The sequence below is a fragment of the Scleropages formosus genome, chromosome 18, assembly GCF_900964775.1.
Source record: "Scleropages formosus chromosome 18, fSclFor1.1, whole genome shotgun sequence".
Classification (NCBI taxonomy): domain Eukaryota; kingdom Metazoa; phylum Chordata; class Actinopteri; order Osteoglossiformes; family Osteoglossidae; genus Scleropages; species Scleropages formosus.
The window spans coordinates 1,401,342-1,426,400 of record NC_041823.1 but is presented as its reverse complement, the minus strand read 5'-3'; the positions used below and the strand labels follow the sequence as shown (position 1 = coordinate 1,426,400).

General features: G+C 50.3%; 2 protein-coding genes across 2 annotated transcripts; both read right to left on the bottom strand.

Moving 5' to 3' along the window:
* Positions 1–2,524: 2,524 nt before the first annotated feature.
* On the bottom strand, positions 2,525–5,144 carry cd83 (CD83 molecule). The gene is made up of 4 exons (XM_018751218.2): positions 4,820–5,144; positions 3,708–3,942; positions 3,348–3,442; positions 2,525–2,996 (listed from the first exon to the last, which is right to left on the bottom strand). Exons 1-4 carry the CDS (start codon positions 5,090–5,092, stop codon positions 2,844–2,846), a joined length of 756 nt encoding a protein of 251 aa, XP_018606734.2. The 5' UTR covers positions 5,093–5,144; the 3' UTR covers positions 2,525–2,843.
* Positions 5,145–13,071: 7,927 nt separating this feature from the next.
* Positions 13,072–24,262, bottom strand: LOC108933851 (collagen alpha-1(XI) chain). The gene is made up of 25 exons (XM_018751220.2): positions 24,242–24,262; positions 22,753–22,861; positions 22,505–22,573; positions 21,785–22,104; positions 21,259–21,312; positions 21,023–21,076; positions 20,695–20,748; positions 20,546–20,599; positions 20,393–20,446; positions 20,040–20,093; positions 19,096–19,149; positions 18,954–19,007; positions 18,827–18,871; positions 18,607–18,660; positions 18,442–18,495; positions 18,303–18,356; positions 16,485–16,556; positions 16,111–16,146; positions 15,682–15,726; positions 15,460–15,492; positions 15,081–15,227; positions 14,605–14,781; positions 14,044–14,134; positions 13,484–13,561; positions 13,072–13,277 (listed from the first exon to the last, which is right to left on the bottom strand). Exons 1-25 carry the CDS (start codon positions 24,260–24,262, stop codon positions 13,072–13,074), a joined length of 2,043 nt encoding a protein of 680 aa, XP_018606736.2.
* Between the last annotated feature and the right edge of the window lie 797 nt (positions 24,263–25,059).

The window sequence follows — 25,059 nt, the reverse complement described above, 5'->3', positions numbered from 1 at the left end:
GTTACGGCCGTTATCCCGGACCCTTCGGTCACAGGTTCAAATCCCCCCTCCAGCTGCAGTGCCCTCGACCCCCAGTTGCTCCAGTGAAAGCTACCCCGAGGTATAAATGGGTAAGCAGCTGAACTTCGGAAGTTTTTTGGGAGAAAAGTGTCGCTGCACAGAATCTTCTCACCGATACGCTAGAGAAAATGTGTGTGATTGTGATATTAAATATACGGTATATAAAACAATCTAGATGTGTTCACAGAAATGTTTAAATCTCACACACACGTGAAATAAGCTCATACTTTTCCCGATGGGGTGTACAGTTAGGGTTAGGCACACATTACACACATTTGTGCTTAGGCGGTGTGTCTGCAAATGTGTGACATTAATAATGCTCTGTGGGCTGCAGTACCCTGGACCGAGGTACTTCCCCTGAACCGATGTAGTAAAAATTACCCTGCTGTCAGTCACTTTGGAGAAAAGGGTGAGAGGAACAGAACAGTTTTACAGCTGTGAGACAAAGCCCCCCAGGATGCCCCTTGGCCTCTGCCCTCTCACCATGGTTTATCACCATAAATGCAGGAGAGACACACACACACACACACACACACACACACACACACACACACACACACACACACACACGTAAACAAACCAGTTCACAGAAAAACAAGCACTTGCTGCACATAGGGTTACGACCCAGGTGCTGAACCTCACCCTCTCCGCAGTTTCACAGATGTGGTTTTTCACCTGAAGTACAGAGGGAGCCTCTTTGATGGCCTGTGTGTGTGTGGTGTAGAGACATGTGCCAGAGCCACCACCCTCAGTACACACTCCCAGCATTCATCCATTTAGTCAACACTTTTCTTCAAAGCACCTTACAATGTTAGTCTACCTACAATGATTTTGCCATTTATACCACTGAATTATTTCACTAGAGCACTTTTTAGGGTAAGTACCTTGCTCGAGGATACTGTATCCAGAGGTGGGGATCAAACCTGCAACCTTTAGGTCCAAAGGAAGTAGCTCTAACCAGTACACTACTGGCTGTCCCATGCTTGACCCCTTGTAGCCCTTTTGAGGGACCAGAACAGTGCCTCCCCAGGTCGTTCGCAAGGTGTGGTCAAGGCCCGTTCCCTGGTGAGATACACACTCGAACCTGGAGCCATAGGCTGCCATCCAGAAGCCCACTCAAGCTGTCTGTACCTATCTGGACCTGACGCTGGAACGGGAAGTCGGGCAAAGTGCGGACTAAGACGTGAAAAGGACGCGCGCCGAGACTCGGTAGAAAGTGTGCGCGGAGGTGTGTGCGGAGCACAGCGAGGTGCCGCATTCCCCAGGATCGTGGCGCTGAACCGAACCCATGACGCACACTACGCTGAGCGCATCGAGCCTCGAGTGTCGCAGTTTCACTTCTCGTGGTGCCGCCCGTCTCCCCACAACGTCTCAGCACTCAAGGGTATTGCTGCGAAAACAGGGTTTTTTCCCAGGTTTAAATACAAAGGATTTCTTCTTTTCTCAATAATATTTTGCATTTTCTCATGTTTTTTCTTTCTCTGCTCATCCTCATTTCTGCTTTTGTTTTCAGTCACTTGGTTCTCGAGAAGAGCACCTGTTTCCCCGGTGGTTTTATCACAGCGACGGCACAGCGGGGCCGATGAGACGAATTTCGGTTGAAATGCGACAGAAGGAGAGCACGACTGAACACGTCTTCATTTTATTTCATACGAACGTGGAAAAATTCTAACGTAACAGATGTACAGTATCTTGAGAACTTCCCACAAAATAAACCAACACAACAAAAATGTGTTTTTCTGCCACATGAACTACAGGTCACTTCCCTGCTAGAAATTCATGAAATTTCATTAATACTCATAACCATGTTTGATACGCCCTTCGGGAACGTGCCGTACGCTGAGTCAGAATCTGTACATTTTAGGCACAAAGCTGGACAGGAGGGCAGTAGGTGTCCATCTACAGGGTAATGATGTCCATGTAGTCATCTGTTGAGCTCAGTTTTACAACTTTTACCCTAAAGACACATCTTTTCACCCGTAGGTTGTACATGAACAAGCACATATGGTTCAATCACAGTAAAACAAGGTAGCTTATTATTCTGTATACCAGTTACAGTGTATAAAGTTTAGAGTTAAGAAGAGTCAGCGCACACGCCATCAGCCATCGCGGTTTGAGTGGGACGTCACGTCACGTCACTCGGTCGTCTCCGTCTGAGCTGTTTCCCCTCCGTGTCCCACACCGCGTCACAGTCACATTTATTCATTATTTATTAGTTCTTCTTCTATTCACCCGTTCATACGTTTCCCCCAAAGTGACACACAGCTCAGAGTAGGTAGAGCGCAAAGGGCTTTAGATGTTGGACCCCTGAGAGCGGGACCACCGAGCGTCCAGAGGGAGAGGAGGACAGCGCTCTTGCTGGGCTGTAGGGAGCGATCAGCTCCTGCAGGTATCGGGACGGAGACCCTTTGAGCTCCAAGTAGACCGTAACCAGAGAGTTGAACCTGATACAGGAAGCTACAGGAAGCTACAGGGAGACGCAGAGGGAGATGCTGCTCTTGAAACTCTTTGACATGTCGACACAGGTGAGACAGCTGACACACAGCTGACTTGATCTGACTAGAAACTCCCTCGTGTCCTTAACCGCCTCGAGCTCGGAGCTCATCCTCCCAGTAAAGACGCTCTTTTCCGGTGGTTTTCCTCAAGGACCACCCAGCCGACACAAGTGAGGTGACCCAGAGAGGAGGACAAGTCCAAATGCCTGTGGGGTGGGGATCAGGTGTGTCGCGAGGGGCATCGCCCTACACCGAGTCAGGGTACAGAACCAAACCTCTGGGACTGGATCACACGCACACGTGGCGGTAGGGAGAGCCGTCTTTCAGGCCGGGGGTGTATATCAGCTGCAAGGTCTTCTTCTCCAGAGGAGTCTTCAGGATCTTCTCCTTCAGAAGCTGCTTCTGCTTCTCTCCCAGTACTGAAAGGTTCTTCAGAAGGACCTGGGGGAGCAGAGTAACACGTTCATTTTACCACTCTCTCCACTGTTTATACAACAAACGCCTGACTGGTCCCTGCTGGTCCTGCTCCACACAGCAGCGTCCACTGGGGACGACTGTAACTTGATGCTGTCCATCCACGAAGAAGGGACTGGTTCGTGAGGACTAGTTACAGTGTCAGCGTTTGTTCATTTTGACTTTATGAGGTAACTGTAGAGGGTAAGCGGTCATGTCATGGTAAAATAGTCAACTTGCTCTAATGAGCAAAAGGGGCTTTTCACATATGTGTAATGAATGGGGAAGATATTTGCATTAACAGGGGGAACAGGGGGGACAAGGGGGACAAAGACTCACCCAGCAGATGAAGAACAAGAAGAGGGACAGAGCCACAGTGAAGAAGAGGATTCCTTCGAGCCAAAGGTCGCTGAATGTCGTTTCCTCAGGGCAGCCTGGAGAAGGAGGGAGTCGCGGTCATGGTCTAAAAGCGCTCGTGTTTACGGTCTGATGGCAGCTCTCTGTTCCACACTGCTCTACTGTGTGGGGCTCTGGCCTCTTTCATCAGCATGGTCACATGGTCACAAGAGCAGCCCCTTAACCACATATCACTCCCTGCAGACTCGTGACTAACGTGAAAACGACCTCGGGCGAGTAAGTCAGAGGTATGAACTTCTTAGCGGGACACACTGGGGGGCTGTGGGGGGGTGCTGGACTCACCAGTCACTGTAAGATAGACCATTCCCTCCTGGTTCTGCTCTCCCACGGGGGCACTGAGGAAGCAGCTGTACGTGCCGCCGTCCTGAGCCGTGGTGTTGAACAGGATGAGGTCCAACGAGTCGCCGTCCAGCAGCGGGGCAGGGCCCCCCCCGTAGCCTCTGTACTGGTGGGTGACGTTCGTGGTGAGACTCTTACGCAGGATGCCGCTGCGCTCTGGCTGGGGCCCTTCGGCGACCTGGGGGACGGAGGGGACAGAGGGGACAGGAGTCGTACCTGAGCGATGTGGAAAAGACCCATGAAAAGGTCTTGTTTCATTGTGAGAGTTTTTGCTCAAAACAGCCACTTTGCTGTGACCATGTGGCAGGTCAGCGGTGACACGCAGTGTGACTGACACACACACACACCTGACAGGCTGTCAGTGCCCATGTGGACCGCAGGCCACAACTGAACACTGGCACAGAGAAGGTTTCACTCCGGGGGGGTCAGACAATGGACAGCTAGCAGGATTATTATTGTGTATCATTTGTATGTATCGATTTACTCTTCTATCGGTTCATTGGGACACGTGATCATCTCTGATCAGCTGTGACAAGGAGGATGAACAGGCAAAGAGTCGTTGGATGTACTGCTGAATAGGGACTAGTTAATAAATAAAAATAAATAAATAAATAAATAGTGATAAGCTAGAATGATCAATTGATGGTAAAAACGTGGTCAAAACGCCGGTTCCGCGCTCCTCTCGAGGACAGCAGCAGTAAGCACTAGAAATGGGACATCGGAGGTCCTGAAGGTCGGAGGTAAAAGAGAGTAAGTAAGGAAGGAGCGCGTTATGAATGTCTGAGCTCGGCCGAACTGAGGCAATGAATGAAAGTAAGATGAGGAGCACAGTAAAGTACTACAGTACGGGACTACGACCACCCGTTCGCGACGTCCATTGAAAAAAGAAAAGGCAGAGAAGGAGGAGCGAAAACACGCATCAGACCTGTAGGAAACCCGAGTAAATGAGTGTAAAAGAAGGTAGTCCGGCAAAAAGCCGAGTAAATGAGCTATTTATGAGCCGAGTAATGAACTATTAATAATAGAGCGGTAAATAATAAGAGCCGAAGCCGCACCTTGTACCACCTGACATCCCGGTACCGGACTCCAGTCTTGAGCGCGGCTCTGCAGGACAGGAGCGCGTCCCCGCCGCACTGGGAGCGCACGTGCCGCCGGGGGACAGCAGCGTCGCCATCGGCCGAGGACGGAGACACCGTGACTGTCCGGGCCGCGAGGAGGAGGAGGAGGAGGACGAGCGGGAGGCGCAGGTGCGCATGGAGGTCCAGGAGAAAGTCCATGACAGCGGGCGTCGCGTGGCGGGACTGGAGACGCGGCTCCGACCCCCTCATATATAGGCGTGTTGTGTGCGTGTGTGTGTGTTGGGGGCGGGGGGGGGAAGTAAAGAAGTGAAAGAGAAAGAAAGTGGCGCAGCTTCCTCACGCGAGTCTGTCCACGTGGGGCGGGACAGCGCGGACTCCCCCCGAGTGTGTATCCCCTCGGACAGAGACACATCGACAAAGAAAGAAAGACACGACAGTGGCTCGCGGGGCCCTAATAAATAAATAAATAAATAAATAAATAAATAAAGAACGTTAGTGATTTGTTCCGTCTCCGATCATCATCATGTGTCATTAAATTTCACCTGAAATGTCTCGTTGAAAGGCGGGAAGTTTCCCTCTGAGGAAAGTTTGTACTTAGTAGTTTTCCCGTGGAGTAAATGAGGCTTCGATCTTATCTGTTCGCCCATCCACCTACCTATCCATCTATCTATAATCTATATATACGATAATACGGCGCGGCTTCTCCAGAGTGTTTGCTGTACAAATGATGACAGATCAGTACGAAGTCGAAGAGTAAAGAGCACAGCTTTACCAGGGTGACTGAGTTACATCAAGACCTGCGTCCCTTACGGCCACATCACATGTTTCATGTAACACTGCAAATTCACCGTGTTTTTGTGTGTGTGTGTGTGTGTGTGTGTGTGTGTGTCACTGTGTGTGTTTTGTTGGGGGGGGGGGGCGGACCCCGGCAGGTTTGGTTCTTCTTGTGTAAAGACATTAATCAGATACTGGACGTGTTTTAATGTGTGTGTGTGTGTGTGTAACCTTTGCTAAAGATCATGTCCTCAAATAGAAGGTAACAACTCGGTAGTTGGTAGGTAGAGTAGAATACCTGGCTGGCTGGTATTACCGTGGTGAAAAACTTTTACACCAAATCGTGAAACATAAGAAGCAAGACGCACCGCTGAGCTGTTCGAATTGTGTAATTTGTGTGGTGGTAAATAAAAGAGAAAAAAATAATGTAATTCGAGTTGTTTGCAAAGTTTATTATTCGTGGTTCTTACTTTCGCCCTCGAATGAGGAAAAGACACTTTTCAAAGTGTCGCCACGTGGCGCCATCGCGATACTTACAGTAGGGGGCCACGTGCACGTGCACGAGTACGAGTACGGGCGGTGGCGCGCATCCATCGCAGGTGAACGCGGGTTTTTCGACACACGTCGCCGGCACGGGAATGGGTGGTACACGTGCTCACCTGCTCCTCATCCTCATCCTCTGCGCCCTGGGTACGTGTACGTGTACGTGTGTAGTGTAGTGTGTTGTGTTTAGGCGTTTCTGCGCCGCGGACTCTGTGGGTGTGTGTGTGTGTGTGTGTGAGGCGTAGGAGTTTAGCCGCCGCCGTGGAAGCTCCGCACTTCCGGTGCGAACGAGGCACCTACACAGTGAGCGAGTCAATCGATGTGTGCGCGCGGTACCCCGGCCGGGATCGGGCTCGTGCTCGTGCTCGTGCTCGTGTCACAGCGCTTTTCGGCAGTTTCGTCCTCTTTTATGTGATGTGTGCGGTCGCGCGCCGCTCTCGCGTAACAGTTGCACCGATTCGATTGTATCACTGTGAGAGTGTGCGTTTGTGTGTGTCCGACCGCTTTTTCAATTTTTTTTTTGTCACAGAGTGACGAGCAGCGCGTTAGTGAGTCCCGGACGGGTGTCGGAGCTGCTCAGTCAGTGTTGTTGTTGTTGTTGTTGTCGCGCGGTTAAAAAACGACCTTCTTCTTTTTTGTTTATAAATAACGGGCTGATGATGATCATGATACATAAAATCTAAAGAGGGAAAGTACCTGCGGCGGGATTTCCCCTCCAAGCTGGAATTTTCCCAAGATAACTTGTTGAAAGTGAAAATGAGCAAAAACGGTCTTTCATCATCCCAGCTGTGTGTGTGTGTGTGTGTGTGTCAGTCACATTTCGGTACCACACGTGCCTCCTCTTGGGAATGTTTTCTCTTTAAGCACATGATTCGAACCCAAGTTCGTTGCCACCGGGTCCCGATTGAACGAGGTTGTCAGTAACCACGTGCTGCGCCGAATGCAAGCAGGCAGTTCGGCCGGAAGTGACGTGTTCTGCTGAGGGGCCCCCTAGACTTTTTGCAACGAGTCGCATTGAATTGTCTACAGCAGCTGGTCCCAAAAGGGGGGGTCGGGCAAAGCGGAGCCCGAGCTGGAAACACGGGGCACAAGGCCGAGGGGGGACGGGACAGGACCCACCCTGGACGGGACACCCCAAGCGGGACTCGAACCCCAGACCCGGCCGCCGCACACAGCGGGCCCCGGCCAGACCCGCCCCCGTCTTTGTGTCTTTCTGTTTTATAAGGTGTTGTCTTTTAAAAAGTGTTGTTACAGCAAATATTGCAGTGAATATAGGAAATTGTCACTCTACTGTATCACGTGTGCTTTGTTAGCCGTTACCTCTTTTTACTGCTTTTCTCCCGCAGTGTTTGTGCAGTAACCCCGCAATGCTCCCAAGTAGAGCGCAGGAGCTGTTCACCTACTGTTACACCGGTAAACTAAGAATAGGGAGGCAAAGTGATGAGATTCGGAGGGGAAGATGAGTATGAGAAGCTGTAGGTGATGAAGCGATTCCTTCGCTCTGCGCATCCCACCTGAACTTCGTACTAATTTTGAAACGATTTGCAGTCTTGAAATCGGTCTTGAACAGCTCTCTAATTATGACGTGTACTAAATCAGCGTCACAGCTTTCAAGCGTCTCATATTTAGGAGCCCTTGACAATGACATAGGATAACGTGTCAAAACGACACAGTTTTCAAATTTTTAATTTAATTTTTTTTTTTTTTAAAGAGACCAAAAGCTCAGCTGTTGAATCTGACCAGGGACACTGACTTTATGTGCATCATAGTTTGGTTATTTAACTAATAAAGAATAATAAGCGATGCTGTAGTTGTGCTTTCTATGACCTCGGTACTTGTTATGAATTTTTTATTTTTTTTGCATCTACATCTAGATTACGCTGTGGACAATTTTGCACCTCTGTGATCGTGAGTTTATAAATCATTAATATAGCTTGGACAGACAGTGACTCATTACTAGACTCCGTTTGCGAATGAGCAGTAGGTGTCCGACGCGCTGCGATCCGTCCTCCTCTGTGCACTTGTTCCCACAGCGGACTGTTCCTCGATAGAGGAAATCACCAGAACGTTCCAGTGTCTGGAAGAACAAGACACTTTTCATATGGAGCATGGAATCGAAAACCCGAAACAGAAGAAATGCCAGCAGACCTGGGCACAGGGACGCAAAGTAAGTTCCGGTACCGCTCCATCCATCCAGCGTCCGTCTCCACGGCGTGCGAATATCCAGGGGCTCTTAGGATCGAGCCGCGAACGGAGCCGAGCTCCACTCCACTCTTGCGCTCTTCCAGGTCATCGGCATTTCCGGGAGCGAGAGCCGGTGTCTGCAGCCGTGCGCGAGCATCTCGGAGCGGGGCATGAGCGTGTCCTCCTGTGCCAATTACACGCTCTCCGCCTTTTGCGAGAACAACGTGAGTGCGGCTCGTGCGCGGTCGGCACAAATTCCTCAAGTTGTAAAGACGACTCACGTTCCCCGCCTTCTGTTTCAGGAGCGGAACGGCTACGAAATCCTCATCTCCTTCTACGGTACGCGTTCTGTCCGCTGCCATGATCATCTTCCCCTGGGAGGTGGACTTTAACGCTGCGGTGGATGAATGAACGCTTTTCTTCTGCTGGCTGCCAGCTTCTCCTAATTATGGAGTAATTTAAAGCGTTCGGTGTCCACCTGCAACCAGGATCTGTCTGTCTGTTATTTTATTATTAACGGTATTAGTAATAGTGAAAGTGGTAAATATTTTGCAGCTCAAAAGTGCTGAACAAAAAGAGAAACGCAAATCGCAGCAGAAATGAAACTGACAAAATATAATGTTAGTAAATTAAAAGTAATAACAAATAAATAAACACAACCTTAAGATGATGATTGAAAGCAGTATTAAAGAAATAAAGTATTTAAAGGTATCTACAGATCCCACCTCCCCAACATACGGAGGGGTTTCGTTCCATAATTCGGCGTCCAGTAACAATGTTGCCTGTAACTCTGTGAGTGAAGATCTGAGAGCGCGGCTCAGAAGTTACTCCGAAAGGCTTTCTGTACCGGATCTGTACTGTGGTACCAGTCCACCGAAGGGTGTAAACTGACAAAACGATCTTAAAGTGAACTGCAGAACTTCCAGGTACCAGCGCAGTGTGGCAGGTGCACGTGTGATGGTCCAGCAGCAGCGTTCTGTACCGCTGTACTCCGTCAGTTACCCTGTTCTATTAATCTCTCTAAGCGTGTGTGTGTGTGTGTGTGTGTGTGTGTGTGTGTGTGTGTGTGTGTGTGTGTGTGTGTGTGTGTGTGAGGCAGTGTGTGTCGTCATGTGTGGGGCTCTGCCACCGTAGCCTCCAGGATTTCAGATTCTTAGTTTTTCCAAAACTGAAATCTTGTTCGGTTCTCATTTCATCTTCAAAGGCACCTGCATTTTTACTCTGTTTACGCTGCTGAGATCTTCACCAGACCAGCTCAAGTAAAGCTCGTTTCTCAGGATTACTGCAGCACAGCCCCTCCGGGGTCTCGACCCAACAACCTCCAGGAGGCAGGCAGGTCTGTGGTTACGTGTGTTTAATGTCCTGTGTTTCTCTTCCTTCAGGGAACGCTGCGAAGAGAGCTCAGAGCTCCGGGGCCCCCCCCGCAGCCCAGACGGTCGGCTGGGGGTCCCTGTGCGCCTCTGCGTTCATCACGGCGCTCATTGGTGCTTCAGCTCGGTGGTAGCGGTACTGGTACTGGCGCCGGGGCCAAGCGGGTTAGGTCTCCTCCCGCCTGCGTGATCGTGGGAGGGACCCCTTGCTTCAGGAGTGTGTTCCGGCCTGGTGGGGGAGGGGGCACCTGCTCCAGGTGCGCGGTGTTAGGAGCAGATTTGACTGTCTTCCTCATCGAGCAGGGAAAAGGAACTACATCACCGCTTTTGTCCCTCTTTCTGCTGAAGTTCTTTTCCATCTGTGACTGTGGGGCACTGCTGGGGGGTGGGGGGGGGCACTTTGTCACTTAATTTACATCTCAATAATCCTGTGGCCACAGACCAATCCTGAGATTTATTTGCTGGGAACAAACCCTCTTGATCACTGCCTTCTGCTTCAAGGTCCCAGGTTCGAATCCCATTCCTACTGTAGTCCCCTTAGTGAAGGTACTTACTTTGAATTGATGCAGTAAAGGGTAAATCAGTGTAAACAGCTTACTGTAGAAACCCTGCACTGTAAGTTGCTGTAGAGGAAAGGTGCTAATTGGCAAATATTTCCTTTCAAAGCTTTACATTCATGAAATAACCCAAAAGTTTCCCCGTTGGTTATTTGTGATATTTCTCACTTTATGCCCCTCCCTCTGAGCCACCGAAAATGTACTTTTCTTTCCCACAGTCGTGGGTAAAATACTTTAATGGTAGCAGTGTGGAAGTTGCTGTGAAGTACTCAGGGTTTACCATGTTGAGGTGAACCTTCACTCAGGTGCTGCTGCTGCTGCTGAAGAAACAGGCTGTACTCTACTCCGTTTACTCACCACATGTGTAAATTGCGGTCAGTACTGTAATTCGGAGTTTTACTCTGCCTGACCGTGTTTTCCGTTGGGCTCTTTTTTGTGCTTTTACCCAGTTTACAACCTGTTTCCTTTATGAAAGCAGCATTTACCTTAAAATTACCCTGCACAGTGATGGGATTTCAGGAATGTGAATGTGAGATGTGAGGTATCGAACACACAGACACTCACACACACAGTCTGTTGGGATATAAAGAATATGAATGAAAAGATTTGTTAACAATCACTAATGAGGGACTAATGACCAGTGACAGTGTATCAAAGAATGACCTTTTATTGCGTGTTATTTATTGGAGAATTATCAATTTAACCTAAAATGTATTTGAATGTAGTCATGTGGCTTTAACCCATGTTGCCATCACACGGTATCTGGTGTCTCCCGTCCTGCTGCTCGAGCGGCTCGGTGCCCTGTTCTCCACATCTGTGCAGGTCCGTCCACACCTGTCCAACGTGTGAAAAGTACCAGTTTCCCAAAGACACCACTGTTTGTGCGTATCTGCACTTGTGCATTTCCAACACCAGCGTGCCGGTGGGGTGCAGCGCAGTGGTAAAAGGGAGTAAAGGCACTGGCAAAGCGGTACAGTGAAGGACAGCTGCAGCGAGGACCGGAGCATCGCTCTCAAGAGCTCAGTTACAGTGAAAGTTCCGGTACATCATCACCTCGCACGGTGGCAGCTCCCCGGGTCACGTCTCAGCCGCCAGTTTCCAAAGTGCTCTTTGACTCGGGCTGTGGTGTCGGCTATTAATGGCAGCAGTAATAATATCTTATACCTGTGAAACTGTGTGTGTGTGTGTGTGAATGCGCCCGCACGCATGCCAAAACTACACACAGAGTGATATGCTTTGTTGGCAGATGAGCCCTTTTCTTTCACTTCCCCTTTGTCGCACTGGAAACTTTCCTCTCTGCCCACCCAGTGATGTCAGAGACGCTGCTCACGCTGTCAGTTCTCGTTCGCTGGCGCTGCTCCCGAAGAGAAAGGGCATCATCTTTCAAAAGTGCATGCGCGCGCACACACACACACACGCAGACAAATGTGCTGATCTCCAGCACACAGCCACAAAAGGACAACATTTCAGAAGGTTCATCATGATCGAAAAACGTATTTATGGAGCATGATGTTCACTTACTGTTTGTTTCCGAAATTTTCCAGTGTTAACATTAAAACTTAAAATGTACGCTTGCACTTTCTGTAACGCACCTTTATCCTAGCTTTTCTCTCTGTATGTTTGCACTTTTTTTGTCTGTTAATACTACTGTATATTTTTATTCTGGTAAATTTTTAGAATAATGAAAATAAAATAAATGTAAATATGTGTTCACAAATAAAACTGTGTGTGTTTTAGTCTCTGTATTCATTCTTACATCATTAATTACTGCTTGTCCACAGCAGGGAGGCAGGGTACATCCTGGTACAGGACGCCAGTCCGTCACAGGGCGATCACTTGCATGCGGTCATACGCACACACACACACACTACAGGCAATCTAGTTACCAGTTCACATATCTTTGGATTTTGGGAGGAAACCAGAGCACGTGGAGGAAATACAGGCAGAACTTGCCAGCTCCACACAGACAGAGCTGGGTTCAAAACCACAGCCCAGCAGCTGCTCTGCATTTATATTGTTCTGCCAAAATTCCAGCTGTTCTTTTTGATCTCAACACCTCTCCAGCCAGGACCAGTGATGCTGTGTATCCATGGAAACGGTATGATGCAGGGGTGCTCTTACACACCAGAGGTGATGTACAGTCACCAGTTTACCAGTTTACCCGAAACCCATGTCGTTGGAGCTCCGTGAGAAAGAAACCAGCTTCCACGTGATGTTTGGGACTGAGCAGATGGTTAAGTTTTCAATTCACCTCTTATTTCTGGTCAGGCGTGAGACACAATGACAGGTCATTTATTGGTCATTTTCAATACGGTGAGTGTTGATGTGTGTTGTGATACATATAGATGTATGAATCTACACACAACCACATTCTTTATTCATCCTCCAGCTGCTGGTGTAAAAGTACCAAACATTTTCAAGCACAAACATGTTCACCACAAAAAAAGGAAGCATCATTTATCTGGAAAATTCCTGAATTCACAGCACATGTGATCCAACCGGTGTATACAATTATTTACATGCCCTTTATTTGTTAAATCCTCTGCGTAATCGACAACATGAGATATAAATTCACACAGCTGAGCCATTCAAAGTGAACTGTGGAAGAAAGAACATGGGCCAAAACCATGGTGCGCAGCGCCGTACTTTCCTCTCCTTTTAATCTGAATCGCTCAGCTGTAAGAATTATATTTAGGCAGAGTTTTGTGTGTGTGTGTGTGTGTGAGGGGTAGCACAGGTGGGGTCAACTGCTCCTGGGTGCGAGACCCACTCTTGGCCCCTTCCTCTCCTGCTCTCGGCGTTAGATGTTGGAGCTCAGGGGCCCCTTCACCAGTCCCTGCTCCTTCCTCATCACAGGCGCGTGGATGCCGCAGTCCCGGACCTCACACGTACCCGGGACCCCGAGGGGGCCCACCAGGCCTGGCTGACCCACGGGCCCTGGGTGCCCACGGGGGCCTTGGGGACCATCGGCTCCGTTCCTCGGCTCTGCAGGGTGTCCTGGGAGCCCTGGTGGGGTGAAAACAGCAGGAAAGAAAAAATGTCTAAAGGTGCTTGACTGTCTACAGGTCCCATCATGGTGTTTAGGCATCTCCATTCCATCTAGAGGTCCCAAAACTACACCATTAAGGTGTTTGGTATTTCCATCTCCTCCCATCATGCCCAGCTCAAGAGCCCAAACCGTAGGGTCACTCCATGCGGTCACCAATCCCTACCTCTCAGACCCTGGTATCCATCAAGTCCCGGCAAACCCTCGCCAGGGTCTCCTCGCTGCCCTTTGCTGCCCTTGAGTCCTAATAGGTAAATAATTAAGAAAGGAGATGTTTAAAATGAGGTGAGCGAGACACCATGGCGCAGGAGAGCAAAGGTGAAGAGCTGCTCACAGGTGACTGGAAAACGGGTAGAAAAGGGATTTGAAAGCACAGAAAACCTGTACATTTACCAAAAACTGCAGATTCACGAAACACTGAAAGCACCTGCAGCCAAACACACACTGTATGCTGCCCTGAGCGTGTTACTGTGGCCCCGCCCACTTCTGCACCTGATTGGATGATAGGGGTCAGGTGCAGCCGCAGTCTTTAAATGAGCATGTGTTATGTTCTGATGTGTTTATTTCACTGTATGTATGTGATAAAAACACTCTGTGACTCCACCAGCCCCACCCACAGGACAGGACACAGTCACGTTTTCTAGCCTATGAGGTCAGGTGTCCAGGACAGGTCAGGTGTGTATGGAGAAGGGAGTTGGGGGGGAAGAAGCCCCACAGGGGTCACACCTCTGTCTCCTTGCACGCCCTTCTGCCCTTCCAGGCCCGGCACCCCCCGAGGTCCCCTGGCGCCCTTGGACCCTGCCTTCCCAGGCTCGCCCTGTGGACGGGGGACATCAATTTAGAGATGGACATCGGGTGTCATCAAGGACGGTTAATTCTGGCGACTATTACATTCTCTTCTAATTCCGTGTACTTTTCCAACCGTTAAATTAATCTAATGAAATATTTGAAAAATACCAAATGCAAAAGACATCTGGAAAGCACTCGTACACACTGTCACTATGGAGACTAATTAGGGATGATTAGCTCATCAACAAGAGACAACAAACGAAAACAAACAGAACTCCAGGTGCAGCCGAATCAGAAACGCATCAAACAGACATTAAATGGGACAGAGTGTCACCATAGCAACCGTGCAATTTTGACAAGGACTCACAAGGGTTAAAAAAGGCTTCAGGACCTGCCAACTAACAAGGACTTTATAGTTCCACAGAGCTCCTGTTCTGAGAACATTTAAAAACAAAGGTTGTTTGATCCAGTCCCCGTGCCTTTGCGGAAGGTACTCACGAGTCTCCCTCGATCCCCAGGCAGGCCTCGGGCCCCCGGGGGCCCAATGAGGGTACGGTTGTTGATGGGACAGCCCTGTACGCACTTGGCACGGATGGAAGCGGCGTACTGGGAGATCTGCGCGGTCACCACCCCTCGGCAAAGCTCCAGCACCTGCTCATCCGTGAGCCCGGGACCCTACAACCACCCGGTGGGTGTGGTACGTACATCAGCTCACTCGTGATCTCTTGGGTGCAAGAACATCCGCACATCTGGGCTGTGTGTGCTGGTTCTGGCCCAACAGTGGGTAGCGGGGGGTCCAGTCCCTCTCACCATCTGTCTCACCACAGTACGCACTGTAAAACTAATGTAAATACATGCTGGCCCCAAACGTAATTTGTCCAAGTGGTGTGGGGTGAGGGTGCCTTCAGTTAAATAGAAGGTGTGTGACAGGTGTAGTGAGCACAGTGTGTGAAGGTGTGTGAAGGGCTGCGTACAGGTGACCCCGGGAGCCCTTTGGGTCCCGCTCTCCCTCGAACGCCAGCGTCTCCGGCCGCACCGGGGTCACCGCGGGGTCCTGGCAGTCCGGGGGGTCCAACCCGTCCCGGGGTTCCATCTGGGCCAGGAGAACCCCTCTCACCACGCTGCAACACACATACACACGCACGCACACACAGTGCAGAGCACATTTGGTCAAGTGAGGCTCATTTGCATACAGGTGTGTTGCTACTGAACAGATGGACTGAATGTAACAAGAGGAAAAGATGCAATTTAGTAAAGATACAATCTGCTGGTGTAGGAGATGTGTCTCCGCTAATATTACTCCTCTCTGATTTTCTCCTTGAAGTTGTGCAATAGGTGTGTGTGGGGACACACCTGTCCTTTATCACCGTGGGAGCCAGTACTGCCCTGGTAGGGAGAGAAACCGCGGTAAAAGGTACGCACACAACGGTTTTACTCCAACACACAACCGGATCAATACAGCTGAGGGGTGGCTGGGAAACGGGACTCTGGGCTCCAGGCGCGAGGCTCTCCGAACACCCCAGAGATCCAAAACGAAGGTGCTGAAGGTGGTAAAGACATGGTGATGTAATTTACCTCGTCTCCTTGGACCCCCTTTATGCCCGGCCTCCCCTTGGCTCCCTGTGGGGTAACAGATACGAAGATGCCATCACGCACATTTCTGTACCTAGGTGCCCGGTGGGCGGAGCATGAGCACAGGGTGGGGCTTCCGATGGGTGTGTGTCTGTGTCCCCCCCACCCCCCACCCCCGAGGTACAGCAGACAGAGGAATGGGGGCTCAGGGGTAGGAGGCAGCGGGAGCGTCTGCAGCTGTTCAGTGTGATTCAGAGGTGTCAGCAGCGGGGTGAGAGTTGGGGGGGAGCACTCATGTTAGAGATTCTATTAGGACTGGAAAGTTACTAGAAAGACACTTTGAAGAAAGTTAAAAGCCTGCAGACGCGGCTACCGAACCCCTCATGGGTGTCGCCCGTATCTTAGCAACAGAGTAAACAGTGAGTGCGGTACCTTGTCACCCTGAGCTCCCGCTTCTCCCTTGGCTCCCTGAGGAGAGAGGAGGAGAGACGGTCACTCCGCACACTGCCTGTGCACCGGGCGTCAACACAACTGGCTGCGGGCAAAACACTGTTCTTTATCGAGGCCTTTTTATTATAAATATGATTTCTGTTTTCTTATTTTTTATGTATATTCTTATGAACAGCTTATGAAGAGTTCTAGCAGCACAAACAGCAAGTACACGGACATACTAAGGCTCTTCTGATATCATTATTATTATTATTATTATTATTATTGCTACCACCACCATAGAGGGTATACATGTGACACCAGATACTCTGTGACCGTAACACTGTACAGAGTGAACATCTGCAGTGCTGTCTCACCTGTGGGCCTTGGAGGCCTTGGGGTCCAGGTTTCCCAGGCAGACCAGGGTCCCCCCTTTCCCCTGGAGTCCCCTGGAAAACACACACACACACACACACGCAGAGCTTTACAGTTGTTCATTGACCTGTGTGCGGTTAATGCGGGAAAAATGTACTGTCCAGGGAGCTCCACCAAGCTCCTGAGTGCTGCAGGTGAAGTGTCTCATTAAAACCGTTACTCCCGTGATCGGTGCCAGCGACCGCAAACGCGCATTCGGTTACGCTCTGTACACTCCCAGTGACACGCTGACACACACAGGTGGTTCACTTTCAGTTTAGACAATCAGGTGAGTCGTGTCATGTTCCTATTATCACCGTGTTTGCGGACTTTTCCCATAATTCCATTTCGCTCACGGGCGACAGGAGCAGAGCGTTTCGGTCTCGTGGCGTCACGCAGCGAACGCACTCTTCCCCATCGTAACGGGCCCTTGGCCACATCTGTCGGAGCGAGAACAGGCCGCCCACGCTGACATAACAGACGTCCTGAAACAAGTCGCGCTCGGGGACTTCCTCGAACCCGAAACCGAAGACGGCACTTCCTCAAAGAGTCGACCGTGCAGCAGCGCCAAATATCATGTGCAGTGTGTGTGGCTCTGTATGTATAAAATGTGTATTTCGCACTGTGGCGGTGAGTTAAAGAGCAGACCTGCCTGCCAGACACATACGCACACCACAGAGCTGAACTATAAAACTTGAAGAAGTGACACTTTGTAAACTATTACTGCTATTATTACCCATAACTTCACTCAAAAGTCACTTATAGAGTGAAGTTTTTACACAGCTACTTAGTGATTTACCCTGTTATACACACACACACACACATTATCAGAACCGCTTATCCCTTATGGGGTCACGGGGAACCGGAGCCTACCCGGCAACACAGGGCGTAAGGCCGGAGGGGGAAGGGGACACACCCAGGACGGGACGCCAGCCCGTCGCAAGGTACCCCAAGCGGGACTCGAACCCCAGACCCACTGGACAGCAGGACTGCGGTCCAACCCACTACACCACCACACCCCCTCAATCCCTGTTATACAGCAGGGGAATTTTTACTGTATCAGTTCCGGGAAAGTATCTCGATCAGTACACAGTATATCATGTTTCCAGCAGCGGGAGGCTCGCTGATTGAACAGCACTGGTCCATGCGATAACACACACGTGATAGCACGGAAACATGGGAACGGAACATGTACAAAAGGAGTACTTAGGCTCATATCTGGTCCCGTGTCCCACTGTCACTTTTCTTTTTTATTGCACACTTCATAACTTTTTTTCCTGCCCTTTCTGCTGCTGCTGTAGTTTCCATGATCATCGACCACAACGAGACGGTCTCGAGGTGTTTATTTCGGTCGCCGGGACTTCACCGCTGACACACACTTCCCCCTTTTTAAGGTCAGAAAAGAGCGTGGCGCAATCACGTCTGCAGGCCTGCGAGTGTATTAATAACATGTGACTATTAATAACAGCCGAGTCAAAACGTCCTTGTTTCTCATTAGTCTGACGAGTAAATTAAGTGTAAATGAAAGTAAAAAAGGAGTTTTCTTCTCTGCACACACACAATGTGACCGTATTGGAGAACGTTCACTGCCTTTGGGCCACATTCAGCCTGAGCCCCGGGTTTGGGGAGATACCGCGGTAAAAGCCGAGCGCAACCGAGCAGCACCGTCAGATGGTTGGTGTGGGGCGGGGTTGCGGCTGCGGTCCTGTCACCAAGCCCTCAGACCGCAGTCTCCCCGATGTAGAGAAAGGGCAAAGGGGACGGGCCCCTGAGGCTCCTACCTGAGCACCCTGTCGCCCGGGGGGCCCCTGTGGTCCTCGGTCCCCTTTGTCCCCCTGTGAGGGAAAAACCCAAAAAGCTCTGCTGTTCGCATGACTGCAAAGTTCTCATTCACTCTTTTGTTTCCGGTAGAGAACCTACTTTCACACCGAAAGGTCCAGGTTCACCGGCCAGCCCTGGGACACCTATTGGACCCTAGAGGGGGAGGAACAGCTCAGTTCTGGGGGTTCCAAATGTCCCCATCATTCCACCAGGGGGTTTAATTGCTTTGTCATTTTTCTTTTGTCTTGTTGTTTTGACACTCACATCCTCGCCTGGTTCCCCGTCGATCCCGGGAACTCCGCTCACACCCTGGTCACCCTGTGCGGGGGTGGAACACGTAGGACGTCACATTAGCTTTTGGGGAAGTGGGACCTTTTTAGCCCAGGTTCCCCACACACCCACAGACACCCACAGACACCCACACGCACACCTACACACACACTCCCAGACACACACTTCCAAACCGGAACACAGGTTTATGTACCTTCAGACCTGGCTCTCCTCTGGTGCCCGGGACTCCAGGAAACCCCTAGAGACAAAAACATGGTACTGAATCAGCAGGTGCCCGACAGTCCTCGTGGTGATCAGCCTGCACTTGAATGTGGTCTTACCAGGTAGCCCTGCTCTCCAATGTCCCCTGAGAACCCAGGGGCCCCAATCTGGCCCTGAGCGGAAGACAGGGACACACATCATGTCACAGGAGGGAAAGAGCGGACAGTGGGGCATCTAGAAGCATTCATGCAGCGCTCGTACCTTCTCTCCAGGTCCCCCCTGCACTCCTTCATTCCCGGGTCGCCCCCTGGACCCCTAGGGATGACACACACTCAGTGAGTCCCAGAGCGGGACACCAGTGAGAACACACTGTGTAACAGCTCCCAGCAGGGGGCGCAGTGCATAAAGACCGGTGTTAATATGTTCAAATCCCAGGGCAGGAATGGCTGCTGGGTGTTACGAGGCACTAAAATACAGAATAAAGAATAGCTTATGAAATGTGCAGCTGTATTCATAAGGACAGGTGTGATGTAGCCAGATCAGTGTGTAACCGGCCCAATTTATTCTTATTTTTCATTCATTTATCTGGTGTTTTTCTCCACAGCAACTTACAGTCTGGGATTTGTACACTGAACTGCTTACACTGATTTATACCCATTTATACAGCAGGGTAATTTTTACTGCATTAGGTCAGGGTAAGTCCCTTGCCCAAGGATACTACAGCAGGAGGGGGATGTGAAGTAGGAACCTTTGACCGTGAGCTGACAGCTCTGACCACTGCGCCCCCTGCTGCCCCAGTGTAATGTAGCATTCAGAGCCTTATATATATATATATATATATTCATAACCCATAACTCCTCTGTGTGGAATATGATACAGTTCACTTACCAAACACACAGGACTATATGTTAATATTAATACAGTCAAATGAACATACAATTATTACTATTCGCATTACAGTTGCTGCACATGTATGTTTTCTGTGTTATTTTCCATCTTTTAGAAGTTTTCCTTTCACGTTTAAAAAATTCCTTAACTGACCTTTAACCACCACCCTTGCAGTTGCCCTTTACCTGCCTTGCAGTGTGTGTGTGTGTGTGTGTGTGTGTGTGTGTGTGTGTGTGTGTGTGTGTGTGTGTGTGTGTGTGTGTGTGTGTGTGTGTGTGTGTGTGTGTGTGTGTGTGTGTGTGTGTGTGTGTACGTACCTTTTCACCTGTAGCACCGGTGGTGCCCACTCGGCCTGTGGACCCCTCTAGACCCTGGAACAAGAGGCACGAAAGTCAGTCCCTGACTTTTATTTAGATATTCATTGCTATTTTACATGCATTCATCTACTTGACACTTTTCTCCAAAGTAACTTACAATATTTACCCCTTTATACAGCTGGGTCATTGTGTGTTACTGAGTGTCACTGCGTGTCACTGCACGGCTCTTCTGTCACATCTTTATTCATTGTATCACTTTTCTGCCACCACTCATTTCTGTTCACTTCCCATCGGGGGGAAGGGGGCCTGTAGGGACATCCACCACACACACGTGTTCTTTCCGTGTCTCTTACTCTCTCGCCTTTGACGCCGACGCCGCCCTGCGGTCCCTCCAGTCCGGCGTCACCCTGTCGTGGTAAAAATGCGGTTTTTAAAGAGCAGCCAACCAGCTGATGGATGTGCAGAGTGAGCGCTTCGCACAGAACCGGTGGCATCGCCACTCATACCTTCGCACCCAAGTCTCCCGTGTCCCCCCGGTCCCCGGGCAGGCCTGGGTCCCCCTGCAGAGAGAAGAGCCTTTCAACTCCCCCCACATTGCTGTGCAGAAAGGCATGCTGGGAGGCCCTAGAGCTCCGCTCTCGGCCCCGTCACTCACCAGGGCTCCAGAAAAACCGGACGGGCCCTCGGCGCCATCGGGCCCCAGGTCACCCTGAGGGAAGGAGAGGAGGGGACAGTGGTCATAGAGCGGTTCATTAGCGGAGATGGTGAGAAACTTCCAGAACTTTCCCTACCTGACCTTTAAGCAGAACCCACTGCACTGTTAGTTTATGGGGTGATCAGGTCCTTAACTACTCGCAGGGCCTTAACTCCCCTATGGGTTTCACATCCAAGGCCCACGCTGGACCGTGAGAGCAACTACGGGCTTGCTGTGACTGGCTGTGAAGGATGGTCCTGGGTGCAAGGAGCAAGGGGGGGGTGCTCACCTCAGGGCCGGGGTCACCCCGTCTCCCAGGCGCTCCTCTGGATCCTTTGTAGCCCTGAGCACAAGACACAGCACGCAACGGCTGGTCATTAATCACAGCACAGTTTCTGCAGTATCGCACTAAACGCCACTGACACAGAGCAACATTCTGGACTTTTTTGGACGTTTTGGACACGTGGGGTTTTCCCATCGACAGGCCCAGTCGGGGTGCTATCGCAGTCCAGTCCATGCACTAACCTGGCGTCCCTGCAGCCCAGGCAGTCCAGGTTTGCCCTGTTCCCCTCTGGCTCCCTGGACCACGAGACACAATGCAGGTTAGACAAGTGAGAGGAGACTGCCCCCTGCTGGCCAGGAGTGCAGCTGCAGCGTCACAGCTCTTTTCTGACATTTAGCCCAGACGCAAGGAAATTAATTTACATATTTGATGTACACATAAAGCATATGTACAAGTGAAATGAATGTTTTATACATAGACACATATGTAACTGGACAGTCAAATAAAGAATTTTGTGGGTTAAAGGTAACCTATAACAGTCCTTGTATTTTTATTTTACTGGTCCAATGAATTTTAATATGTATGTGAGCATATATAGGTGTGTATGGATAAAAGATGAGTATCTACCTACTTATCTATCCATATAGCTATGTATCTGTATTTAACCATGGACAGGATACCATGAATTACTGGATGAGGAGTTAAAGGCTGGCTGTCTGAGCTATGGGGGTGGGATGGGGTGGGGTGGGGTGGGGTGGGGGCTGATACCTTGGGCCCAGCAAATCCAGCGAATCCAGGCTCCCCAGAAAGGCAGTCGCAGTCAGTGGGGCCCTCTTGCTCCCCCAGAGCGGCGCCCCCCTCTGGCTGCGAGAACATATCCTCGTAATAGGGCACCTGGGTGGTCACCGTGGTAACCTCCTTGACGTAGTCGTAGGACTCAGTGGTGGTGGGGGTGTACGGGTATGCATCCTCCGTAACCATGGAGACCACGGATGGGGAGGGCGCGTACGAGTCATAGGGGTCATAGGGGTCGTAGGCCGAAGCGGTTTGCTCCTCGTACCCGACTGTGGGCTCTGGGGGGTACTCATCTAGACCACAGGGGTTCACACACATTTCAATACAGCTATAAAATAATAAAAACACTTTTCATATTCAATGTGTCATTTTTCGCAGATTTTGCAGCATGTAAGAGGTCAACAGAAATATGTTGAGAGTGGAAAAAAAACTTCTGAGGACTTTAAAGACCAAAACACCACTAACAGGGATTTATCTGCTGAAGACCTCAGGATCTGCTCATAGGACAAAGATGATGATGATGATTATTATTTTATTATTATTATTAATACTATTAATTATTATTAATAATATACCCCCTTCTGCGCGGGTCATTATGAATCTTACAGAATATATATATTGGCACAGCACTATCATATCTACATATTAAATGCAGATTGTTGAAAAGTCACACATGTGTTGTGTCCCCAGTACCTGTAGGACGGTACCCAGAGGGCTCTTCATAGGCGTCCACCATGGACCCCTCGTACTCATGTCCATCCCCTTGAGAAGGGCACAACTAAAGGTTAATAGATTCTTCCAGAAAATCTCTTTGCTCTCATTCTGAGCTCCTGTGTCGCTACGAGTGTCTGCGAAGCTGCAACTGCAGCGAATTCAATAGAGCAGTAACTGACAGTGACAGCAGCTCCCCCTGCAGGCACGGAGGAAGGACCGGCACCAACCTGAGTGGTAGCCTGAGTAGTCGTCCTGGGCGCAGGTTCGAGGAGCACAGAGCAGCACCAGCAGCAGCAGCAGCAGCAATAATGCCCCAAACCTGGACGGCTGGCACACCTGTGGGGGTGGGGGGTGGGTTCAAACTCGGAGCTCTGATGTTACACCGGTACTCACCCTGTGCGCATGACCACCGCTGACTGCGTCGCACATTAAAAATGAAAGCAATAAACTGCCGAAGGGCCTCGCAGCTCCTGGGCTGAGGTTTCGAAGCCAGCTGAGCCTCCACAGACTCTGCGTGCCTCCCTCCCCCACCGCCCCTCGCACCCTTAGCCAGAGGGACACTTCTCAGGGAGCTCCCAAATTCCAGGCCGTGGCTCTGCAAACAGATGCCTCCTTTCTTCCCCAGCACCGCAACCCGACAGGGTCCCGCCCCAGAGACGAGGCTGTGCCCGGTGGTCACTCCTCACTTTGACTCCACATTCCTCATCGCCCCCTTCAGTAGACAGCGAGGGAGCAGGACCCAGGTGAGAGACACCGAATGACAAACTGTCTCTCTGTGAGCATCAGTCTCATCACCTACATCAGTTTATAATTTAAAACCATCAAGAGTCTCCAGTGAAGCAGTTTGTTCCCTCAGGGCACGGTGTGCGTGTGTGTGCGGTCAACAGTGACGACACATTAGTGTAGAGAAAGAAACCAAACCATTTATCTCAAACAGTCCAGACATACAGTAGAGTGAAGCCTGGGAGACGGATTTCAATCCCAGAATGCCATGCGGTGGCAGGTCACAAGGGTCGGGGGGGGTCTCACTGAGGAGCAGGTTTCAAGGTGGGCCAATGACCGGCACGGATCCGGAGGAGCTGCGGTGTGTGTGTGTGTGTGTGTGTGTGTGTGCGCGCGCGCACTGTCAGGTGACCCACTCATACATTCTCTCACCACAATCGAACCACAATGACCTCACAGTCGACCACAATGTTACTGTAGTAAATGTAGTAAACTGTTTTCTCCCTTATCACACTCACTTAGGGCTCAGAAGAAATGAGCTGCAGTTGCTGAATTTTACTGCAATAAATTATCAGTCCAGTGAATTTAAAAAAAATTCCTCCTTAAAACAGTCCTCACGTACAGCGACTTAGACAGTCCAATTAGAGCTGCACTCCCGCCAGGTGCGAACCCACAACCTACTGATGACAAGCCCAGTTTCTTCATTGTGAAACTGCCCTGTGAGGTGTGGACCCCCATATTGTTACAGCAGACCGTGCTCCCCAAACCTGCCGGACCCCCTCAGAGCCCAGTCACACCCACTGGTGGAGGGGAGCCTCTCCGAGAACTTTCCAGAGACCTGAGGGTTTCCAGCATCCGGCAACAAGTCAATTCCTCCACAGCTCTTCCATCCTTCCTTGTACCTGGGAGAAGCTCCTCCTGCTTGAGTTCATACACTCTTTTACTAGGGTAAAGCTTGTGTCGCTTACCCAGAGATGCCCTCCTGCTGCTTACCTTCACTCTGAAAGCCCTCATGATGGTCTGGAAGGATGGAGCTCTGGAAGCTGATGCTCCTGAAGGTCGGACCTCTTGGTGCAAAAGCGTTCGCTGTGCAGGATCAGTGGCAGCCCTGGAGACCAAGATCTATGCTTTTTACCCCTCGGCGAGGCAGATTCCCAGCAGCCCTTTCCTCAGTAGTCCCCTCACACCCCCTTCATCCCCCAAAGGACCACCACGGGGATTCCTGCCGTGTCTTTCTCAACCTTCACAAGGGTGTAGGCTCTGGATTGCTTGGCATGGACTATTGGGCCCTGTGGAGCTCTGAGAGGCTCCACCCCCTCTCTCCACAGCCCAGTGAGAAATACCTGTGATCCCCCTACACCCCAGAGAACACAGAGGGATGATGGTACAGCAGAGAGGGTGGGGAGTTATAGGAGGGAGTGACAGAGGCTGTAGAGCCAGAGCGGAGATGGAGAACAAGACACTGATGGGACAGCAGGCTGGGAATGAACACACAACAATGCATGAAACACAGTGACCTTTAACCTTGGGCTCAAACACTTACCAGGCTTTTTCAAAACACGGCCTGGATTCACAAGGGTCCAAAAACATGTCTAAATTCTATTGAACCCCTGATGTGGTGGAATAAGTCACCGTGTCTCTCAGTGCTGCTAAATCCCTCCCACATTCAAAAAGTATCTCACATCCAACTCCTTCAGAGCCAGTTCTCTCCTGGTAGCTCCATAAACAAGTCCAACACCATCTACGATTATTTACATATTTACTATTTAAATGTCACTTCTATAGGAGCTACTGGAGGGATGTGAACCAGC

What these genes read in the sequence shown, in the direction of transcription:
- cd83 (XM_018751218.2), bottom strand. Translation starts at nt 5,092, where the DNA reads ATGAGGGGGTCGGAGCCGCGTCTCCAGTCCCGCCACGCGACGCCCGCT. An exon ending in GGTCTATCTTACAGTGACTG is followed by an intron (nt 3,443 to 3,707) that starts GTGAGTCCAGCA and finishes CTCCTTCTCCAG; the next exon opens with GCTGCCCTGAGGAAACGACA. An exon ending in TCTTGTTCTTCATCTGCTGG is followed by an intron (nt 2,997 to 3,347) that starts GTGAGTCTTTGT and finishes CTGCTCCCCCAG; the next exon opens with GTCCTTCTGAAGAACCTTTC.
- LOC108933851 (XM_018751220.2), bottom strand. Translation starts at nt 24,262, where the DNA reads ATGAGGGCTTTCAGAGTGAAG. An exon ending in AAGGCCTCCAAGGCCCACAG is followed by an intron (nt 16,147 to 16,484) that starts GTGAGACAGCAC and finishes CTCTCTCCTCAG; the next exon opens with GGAGCCAAGGGAGAAGCGGG. An exon ending in GGGCGTGCAAGGAGACAGAG is followed by an intron (nt 13,562 to 14,043) that starts GTGTGACCCCTG and finishes TTTACCTATTAG; the next exon opens with GACTCAAGGGCAGCAAAGGG.